General features: G+C 51.2%; 1 protein-coding gene across 2 annotated transcripts in view; it reads right to left on the bottom strand.

Annotated features, from left to right (window-relative positions):
• Positions 1–1,415: 1,415 nt before the first annotated feature.
• The window catches only part of ANGPT4 (angiopoietin 4), a 31,571-nt gene continuing 23,472 nt past the window's right edge, over positions 1,416–9,514 (bottom strand). For both annotated transcript variants that reach the window (XM_090286166.1, XM_090286167.1), the window contains exons 6-9: positions 9,139–9,240; positions 7,430–7,596; positions 3,928–4,058; positions 1,416–3,241 (exon numbers count right to left, since the gene is read on the bottom strand). In XM_090286166.1, the coding sequence (XP_090142292.1) occupies positions 3,081–3,241; positions 3,928–4,058; positions 7,430–7,596; positions 9,139–9,240 (561 nt within the window). In that variant the 3' untranslated portion in view covers positions 1,416–3,080. The remainder of the gene's footprint in view (positions 3,242–3,927; positions 4,059–7,429; positions 7,597–9,138; positions 9,241–9,514) is intronic.

The following is a 9,514-nucleotide window of genomic DNA, read 5'->3' as shown; positions in this document are numbered from 1 at the left end:
AAAGTCTCTTCAACCCTTGATATTGGTGGAGGGGACACCACTCCAGCATTTTTGTGGTTGGTGTCAAGATGCCTCCTGAGAGCTCTGGACAAGGGAGGCAGCTTATAGATACGTGAGCATTGGAGGTGGTGGAGGCTGTATCACCTTAGATGAAGCCCTTTCCTTTTCTGAGCTCTAATTTCTTCATCACTAAAATGGGAGAACAATGGTCTGATGCAGGGAGAGGTGACATAGATTCTGCACAGAAACCTGCAGGTGCAGGTATCCGAGAAGCCAGTTCCTATGAGCTCGGATACCTCCAGGAGATGCAGCCAGCGCCAAGGCCACACCAGCCATGCCCCCCACAAGGCATTGTGCTGCCTGGGGTCCTTCAGCTGATCTTGTCTGCAGCCATCATGACTCAGCATCATTGTCAGGAGGGCTTTCAGAGGTCTGCAGGTGTCCCATCCTTATTGCACAGACGGAAAATGGAGCTCATAGAGGGCTAGGGACTCTGGTCCAGGAACAGAGCCAGTACTATGAAGCAGGGCCTAACATTTCCTGGGCAGGGCACAGCTGTGTCCTTGATGGTCTGGGGATGAGCTGGAGACTGGGCCAGGCCTTGGAGTCAGGGAGGCTGGGAGAGGAGGCAGAGATGGAGAGAAGAGATGGGAGTCACCGAGATGGGTGGCAAACACATGATCACTGGTTCTTGCCTTCCCAGCATCGCTGCTTCCTGAAAGTGTCTATTTCCCCACTGCTCATCCACATGATTTGGGTGGGACTAACCCTGTCCCCTGGTTCTGGGCATAATCATGTGACCCAGGTCTGGTCAGTGAGAATCACAGTGATCAGTGAAGGGATGGGCACAGGCCCAGGGCTGGCTGGAGGGAATCATGCCTTTGCTGGGACAGGTGAGCTCTCTGCCTCAGAGATGCTGAGCTGGGAGGACATGAGCCCAGGACTGGTGGGGCCATCTTGTCAAGAGAGAACATGACTGGGAAGGAAATCAATATGGCAGATGGCAGAACTGAGAAATGAAGAGGGACGTTATTTGAGTCTCTGGATCTAACCGCACCTGAATCCACTTCTAGACTTCTTATTAAGTGAGCCAATCCATTCCTTAGGACGGGCTTTTGATGCCCTGAGCTGGAGAGTCCTGGCTCAGAGGAGGAAGGAAGGTGAGAGGGGAGGGTGACTATCTAAGAACAGGTGTCTGAGAGTAACCCAAGTCAGCTGCTTGGCCTTTTTAGAGAACTGGGGTGCAGACAGGTATTTGGGCCTTCACCCCACCCAGAGGAACCTGTCCCTTGGGGCTGACAGTGTCACCCTCATCTTCGCTCCAGCACATAGCAGCATAAAAATAAATGCTGTGGATATAGCAATAAATGCTTACCTTGCCTGGGTCCAGGAGAAGGGATGACAGACACTAGAGGTTGATTTCTCACCCATTTGCCTCTCTGGGAACTAGTATTTATTAGGCACCTGCTTCATGCCAGGCTCTGCTCTGAAGCTGACACACATGGTCTCATCTCCTCCCTGCCTCAGCCCAGAGAGGACTGACTATCACCATCTCCCTTTCACAGACAAGACAATGGAGGCCTTGAGAGGCTGAGCTGTGGGACTCAAGTCCAAGAGCTGGAGCAGGTTTGTCTGATGCCAAGCCCTGCCTACGGTACCACACTGTACACAGCAGGCCTCACTGGGACTGGAGAGGGTGACCCAGTGATGGGGGTGGGTGGCAGAGTGGCTGTGGCCCCTCTCTGACCTTGTCCTCTGAAAGAAGCTCATGAGGAGCCCTTGTCTCCCAGACCCCCAGCTGTAGCACCATGTTGGATGGGGCAGGAGGAGAGGGGTAGGGGTTCTGGGTTATACTGGAAGGATCTGGACCTGGAGTTTGGTGTCCTGCCCAGGGCAGTGTGGACACTTCACGGCAGTGCCCGTACATGAGCTATGGTGAGCGGGGCTTACAAGGAGTGCTGTGGGCTTCCCTGGGCAGAGAGCTGGCATCCTGGGGCCAGAAAGAGCTTTGGAGAACACTGGTCCATGGCATAGACAGGAAACTTAGTTCCAGACCCTTCTTCAGGGACGGTGTGTGTCTATCTTAATCCAAAGTTCCCTTCCAGTTGTTTTAGAGACTGTTTGAGACTCGCTGTGGCTTTTATAGCCAGAAAGGGTGAGTAGTTGGGGTGGGGGGTGGTGCCCTGGGACTCCTCCTCATGACTCTTGAGGACTAACTTTTTCTAAGGGTGTCTGCAGCCCCGAAAGATGCTCTGGAATAAACAGGGCCCATTTTCAAATAAGTACATTTGGGGAGAGTTGCCCACTCCAGCCCCTATATGGGCAGTCATATTAAAGGCTCTGACAAGTCCTGTGGCAAATAATGCCTGTTCACATTGACTTCACCTGGTGCTTCCCTCTCACTTGACCATAGGAACTTTGAGAGGGGAGTCGGAGTTATTTTCTGTGGAACTCGTTCTGGGGCCTGCCTGGGGTAAAGCAATCTCTCTTAGATCTCCTGGAGCCACTGGGAGACCAGGGCTGAGCTCCAGATGTTGGGGCCTAGGAGCAGTTGACAATGTGGGGTGCAAATGATTCCTATTATGGGGTATATGCAGCCTTGGGCAGAAAGTTCAAGGACATCTCAAGGCTGAGAAAGCTTGGAACAGGAGATGGCCTTCCCACCAGCCCTGGGGACAGAATTGGAGTCTTCATCTGAGCAGTTTCCTGCCTGTAAATACCTTCCCACCTGCCTGGAATTCCGTCATTAGCCAAGTATTCCTTTGAGGAGCCAAGCTGTCTGCTCCCAGCTCATTTAGGGTAACGTGACCCTCAGAGTGACAGGGGGCCCCTGTGGAAGACTGGAGGGAACAGAAGAGAAGGATCCTGAGGAGACAGGAACCCCGAAACACCCACTGTTTCACAACCTGAGGGAGACAGGGAGGCAGCTGACTCTCGGGGCCTCCTTGGGCGAGGAGGGCTGGCTCAGCAGATCCGGACGTCCAGGACCTGGCACTGTGTCCCGTGTTTGGGTCCTGCTTGTCCGAGGAATACCAAGTCCTGCCTCCTCCTGTGGGTCCAGCCTCCATGCGTGGCTGCCATTAGATGCCAACGGGACGCACCATCATGCGAGTGGCACGCAGCGAGTAGCTGGCGCCCTGGAAGTAGTGCCAGCGGATGCCGTTGAGCTTGCGCATGTGGTTGTGAGCTGGGTAGTAGATGCCGTTGAGGTTGGAGAGGCCACAGGCATCAAACCACCACCCTGGTGGAAGGAAGGAAGAGGCTTTGGGAGGCTGAGGGCCCACCATTGGGGTGAAGGCAGCGTCCTACCCAAAAGGTTAATCAGGCTGTTGCCTCCTCCAGGAAGCCAGCTCATGGGAGACGGGGCTAGGTGGGAGTGGGCATGGGGGGTGGGAGGGAGACTCCCAGACGGGCAGCCTAAGGCCTCTGGAGGGTGGCCCTGGGCTCCAGCTGCCCCTCTCGGCCCCTCCATCCCCCAACCTTTTCCCTAACCCCTCTGTGTCCCTGTCTCCCTCCCTCACCTACCTCTTTCCTGCTCTCTCAAAGTCTCCATTCCTCTCTCTCCATGGACTTCTAATGCTGTCTGTCATCCTGAGTCTCTCACACCCCGGGCTTGCCTCTTTCTCTGACGGTCTCTGTGTTTGTCACTCTGCGGGTCTCTCTCAAACTGTGCTCTTCTCTTTCTGATGGTCACTGGCTCTGGCTCTCTGGGTCTGTCTGTCTCTTACACACTGTGTTCCTCTTTGTCTCTCCCTGGTCAGCATTTCTCACTCCCATTGTAATGCTGTCTCCATGGAGCTCTCTGTCTCTATGTCAGTTCTGGTGTTTCTCTCTGTCTCCATTTGTTCCTGTCTCTGTGTCCCCTGCGGTCTCTCTTCCCTCCCAGCTGTGGATGGATGGGGCTTCCCCCCACCCAGCAGCACCCACCTCCAGACAGCATCTGGGCACACTTGCAGAGGCAGTTGTCATTGTCTGCATCCTGGGTGCTGAAGTTGGTGCCCTGCAGGACCAGGCCACTCTGGCGTCCCGCTGAGCCGCTATACCCGCTCAGGGAAAGCCTGGAAGCCACCAGAAGTGGTGGTGGGAGAGAGAGGGGTCCAGAGTCAGGTTGGGCCCATTGAGGAAGGTGCTCTAATCTGGTTGTTCTGGGTGGGGGGAGCCCCAGCCTGGGGTGCTTGGCTCATCTCCCCTCCTAGATTGCCTTCTGTGTCTGCTGCCTCTCAGGGACCAAGCACCCACTCTGTGCCCAGCCTCCCTCATCTTGCTGAACCTGAGTCTCATACAGGAGCCAGCATGACTAAGATAATAATATAGTAAGGACAATGGCTAACATTTAAAAAAAAATCTACCGCATGCCAGGCATTGTTCAAAGTTTAACTCATCTCATTTAACCCTCACAACACTCAGTTATTCCATTTACAGATGAGGAAACAAAGACCCCAAGAACCAAAGGAGCAAGCCTAAGGCCTCAGAATGAATGAGAGTGAAAGCTAGATCCCAGCCCACTGGGGCCTGACTTGGGAGCTATGAGCCTTTTCTTCCCCAGCTTAGGGGACTGGAGGTAGAAATCCTGGAAAGCACAGTGAGGCCTGGAAAGCTAGATCCCAGCCCACTGGGGCCTGACTTGGGAGCTATGAGCCTTTTCTTCCCCAGCTGACCTTCTGCAACCCCAGCCTCATCATACCTCCTTACATCTACCCACCTCCTCCAGGAAGCCTTCTCTGACCACACCAGCCCACTTGGATCTTTGCCCTGAGTGAACCCCTATCCCTGCGACTTCCATATCTGCAGCCAGCTGGGGAGGGTTTATATTCCTCTGACAGCCTGTGAACCTCAGTTCTGCCACTCGCCAGTTGCATGGCCTTGGGCAGACTGCTTCACGTCTCAGCTTCAGTTTCTTCATCTGGAAAGGTGGTAATGATAGTATATTATCAGTGAGGACTTCAGGCAGCTACTGCGATTTGGTGACTTCAGCGTGTGATGGGTGCAGAGCAGTACTGACACATGATAAATGCTCAGCACAGGTAATGCTGCTTGTTATCTGTCCCTGTGTCCCTGGCCCATGGCACACAGCTGGCCCAGGGCACAGCCTTCCGCTTGCCTGGTTGGAGAGTGTTGGGTGCTTGTAGCAGAGAAGGGGCTGCACTGGCCGCTGAGGCGAGGTGCCAGTTTGAAAACGATTAAGAAGGTCCTACAGGTGAAGGCAAGTGGACACCAGATGTGGCCAGGGCAGCTCAGGGAAGCTCTGGTTCTTCCAGGAAAGGGCCTGGGAGATTTTCCCAGTGAGATCCAGATGGAATGTGGGGCCTAGACATATGGCCTGGCTGGGTCCCTGTACCTCCCACCCATGGGCTCTGTCTGTGGTGAGGCAGGGGCATGTCCAGATGGCTGTGGCCCCCATGAAGCTCTGTGTCCTTAAACATGCCACCTGGTGCTCAATAGACTGGTGTCGCAAATTGCCCTGCCAGGAGGCGGGTCTGGCCCACCTGATAATATGGTTCTGACTTTTTCTTGTGGCCATTGAGGGCTCCTCTTGAGGGCTTAGTGATGTCGGTTCAGAGCTGGGCTTGGGCACAGGGTAAGGTTTGGTGTCAGACGTAGTCTGGGACTGTGTAAAAACCAACTGTTCTCATGGGTCATTCCAGCGGCACTGGCCTCTCCACAGTACCCAAGTCCTCAGCTCAGGCTCTGCCTCTCTTCCTCTCCCCTTTGGGAGCCAGCGTGGGGATCTGTGACCTCTGGCGGACCCCCAAGTCATGGACCAGAAAACCCCACTTGACCCATTGTTCAAGTATGCTTTGAAAATATTCATAGCTCAGTCCTGGGGAACCCAAACAAACACACAAGTCTCTGGGGACCCCCAAGTTAGACACATCGGGTGTGTCTTCCATGTGTCTGTGGATGTCTCTGTAGTGTGAGCACTCAGATACCATCTTCCTGCCTGCGTGTCTTTCGTCTGAGTTTGTGCTAGAATATCTATTGTGGGTCCAAGGGTGTGCTCTGAAATCTGCCTTCGTGCCTGGGGTTGTGCGTATTTTACCTGTGAGAGCTTCTGGGAGGGACATTTGCACACGTGTCTGGGTCTGTGCCTCTGTTTGTTTGTGTAGCTTTGCATCTGTGTGATATTGTGCTCTGCATATACCCCAGGGGTGTGGCGAGCCCCTGCATGTGTGCATGCATGTCTGTCTTGGACGTGTAATCAGGTCTGGTGGGTAAGGGCCTCTGGGAGGCATGTGCCTGGTGTCTGTGTGTGTCTAGTATCTTGTCTGTGCTTCTCCTCTTCCCTCCCCATGGGCTACTTTCTCATCAGGCCTATGCGTGTACCCCAGCTGGGCTCCCGAAGCCCCCATTATTGTGACTGACAAATAAGGGTGCCCCTCCCACCCCTGATGCCCATGCCCCAGCTGCTGACTGCCCACACATTGCTGCCTCTGGGCTTCCTTATGGGTGTTCTCCCAACATCACTAGCTGGCTGATTCTGTATGGTGGTGGCAAGGGACCAGCGGCTGTTCTGTCACTTTTCCCCTGGCCTTTCTTTGGCACTTTCCAGGCCTCACTGTGCTTTCCAGGATCTCTACCTCCAGTCCCCTAAGCTTTTCCTGAATGAGCAGGGGCTCTTCCTTATGATCTCAGCAGTCTTTGAAAGAGCCTTGCTCAGGTTTCAGGTGTCTGTGGCCAGCTGAATATCAACTCTCTCTTTGTCTTTTCTCAGAACATTCTTATTGTCTGAGATATCCTTCTTATTCTCTCTTTGTCTGGAGAATGCCCACTCATTACAGGCATCACCTCAGTGCCTCAGTTTCCACATCACTAAAGTAGGTACAGCAATGCTTACCTCAGAATGTCATGGGACATTAAATAGAGTAATGTGCGTAGAACATGGTAGGTGCTCAGTAAGTGCTCATTCCTTTTCCTAAACAGATCCAAGGGCAGGCTGAGGGAGGGAGACCTTGATGATATTATAATATGCTCATATTTAAGCTCATCTGGTTGTTAAGAAGCAGAGGAGCAGAGGAGCAGAGAAGCCAGAACTTTGACTCATTCAAGTTTACCAAGTGAGCTGGAGCAGAGCCTGAATGAGCCCAAGTCCCCTGAGTCCCAGCCCAGGGATCTTTCCATCTCTCCTCGCAGTATAAGGAGGTCTCCTTGCCTCTTCTGGGCCTCTGTAAAATGACTGTGTTAGAGTGACTGACCTGGAAAGGCCCTTCCTGCCATGAGAGATGGCAGCATCAGCAACATTCTCTCCACCCCACGCAGTGGCTCGGATGTGCTGAGTGCTAACCAGCCGCCTCCAGATCCTGTGACGTGTGCCCAAATGGGGGACAGATGGTAGGAACAGGAAACACCCAGAGACAGACCCTTGGTGCAGACTCTGTAGCCACTAGCCAAAGGTCCTCAGCCCACCCACCAGCCTGGGCCCCGAGCCCACCTGTACAGCTGCTCCTCGCTGCCCAGCTGGAAATGCTCATACTGGGCATAAGCCTTGTTGCCTTCCCAGTCTTGCAGCTCCAAACGCAGAGAGTAGGCTCCCCTGCTGGTGAGCTGGTGCACCAACTCGTTGCCTAGCCAGTGCTCCCCAGCCGGGTCACCGAAGCCCTAGGAGGAAAGGAGGGTCAAGGTGAACTGTATGTTAAAGAGCTGGGCTGGGCCAGAGTCTGGGGCGACTTATCCAAAACCACTTTACCTGATGATCAAGTTCATAAAGTACAGTGTGGGCAGACTTGGGGAGAGGGGAGCTCCTCAACTTCTAGAGCAAAAAGACTAAGACTTTTTTTAAATGTAAAAGCCTGTTAAAAATAATTGAATCACATTCCTATTAAGTTTAAGAACAGGCAAGACTAATGTGTGTTGATAGAAGTCATAATAATGACTTCCTTTGGGGGAGTACTGACTGGAGGGACACAAGGGGAACTCCCGGGTTGCTGGAAGTGTCCTATATCTAGCTATGAATAGCGGTTACATGGGTGAGTACATATGTAAAAATTTACTGAGTCTAGTATTTAAGATTTGTACACTTAGTGCATGTTGTTAAATCTCATTTAAAAATTAAAGATTTTATTCAGCTGCATAAATGGTAGAGCAAACTTTGTTCAGTGACATGAAAGCCATTGTAAAATTTCATCAACATAGAGCAAAAAGGAAAAAGGACTCATCAACATGGACAAAAGGGTAGGGTTGTGGGAGGGGAGGGGTGTATAAGTGGGATAAATGGTAATGAAAAATACAACCAAAATAAATAAATGAATACATAAAAAATAAACAGTGAGGTGGAAAAAATTCAGAAACATAGAAATGTAAAGAAGTGGGAGACTCTGGTGCCCTAGTGTGACAAGAAACCAACGCCCTTGACCGGAACAAGAATTCAGCACCATGGACAGGGCACGCTGAAGCCCCACTCCCCATGTTAGTCTTGCTGTGCCGCTCATTAACTTAATGGTTAATATTCAGCACTCTTTTTGTGTATTTCTGCACCTGAGCACCCCATATGTCTTTGCTATTCTAACAACCGTTTTAAACCAAATAGGTTCAAGAACACTCATAGCTTAGTTTGGTGTTTATTTTTAAGTATTTATCAATTGGACAGCAAGCAGGCACAAAAAGTAATATTGTTGCATTTCCTTGTGGGCATCTTTGTTCATTTGTTTTGCTTTTGAAAGCTTTGAGTTTTTCAGTAGGCTTGCCAAAAGTCCTTTATTCAAAATTTAATTTAAAAAGTTGGAAAACAATTGAATGCCATTTCTCATCTTGTAAAATGAACATGGTCTCTGAGCCAGCAATTCCACATTACAGAATCTCTCCTGCAGATGTGGTCACATTTGTGTACAAAGACAAGAAAATTTATTTAAGCAATTCAGCCAGGAGTGGGAGAAGGAGATTATTATTTTTCCGGCCCTCCCTTTTTTTTTGTATTATTTAAGCTTAAAAGCAATGTATATACATTATATTTTCTAAAAATTAAAACAAAAAGAAAGTTAAACTTTTGTTATTAGGATATATGTTAGAAGTTGCAAAAAGAAGGTTAAATTTCAGAACATGAAGTCCCTGAACGGTTAAGGGCAAATCATTCCCCTGCCCACAGCCCACCTCCCACACCAGGTTTCAGGGCTGGAAAGCCCCTCCTCATGGCAGTAATGTTACCTGTTTATAATCTTTCCATTTCCGCTGAAAATTCACGCTGCCGTTCTCACGGCGCTGGATGAGGGTCCATCCACCTCCATTGGTAACCATGTCACAGAAAACCTGAGGGAATTGGTGGAGGGAGGGGGTTGGGAGCCCTTAGTGGCAGCCAGAAGCCAGGTATGGGCCATCTCAAGTGTGATCTGGCCAATATAACAACAGGTGAGCCTGGTGGTCAAGGGCATCAGAACGATCCAGGTGTAAATTCCCCACCCATTGTCATCATTTTTCTAGAGAGCAAGTCACGCCTTCTCAGAGCCTTAACCTCTATGCGCCTCGGTTTTTCATCTGCCAGCTGGGGCTGTTGTGAGAATTAAATGAGATGAATCATCTAAAG

Source organism: Furipterus horrens, unplaced genomic scaffold (genome assembly GCF_987537825.1).
Source record: "Furipterus horrens unplaced genomic scaffold, mFurHor1.1.pri manual_scaffold_8, whole genome shotgun sequence".
Taxonomy (NCBI): Eukaryota; Metazoa; Chordata; class Mammalia; order Chiroptera; family Furipteridae; genus Furipterus; species Furipterus horrens.
This window is presented reverse-complemented; position numbering and strand designations above follow the sequence as displayed.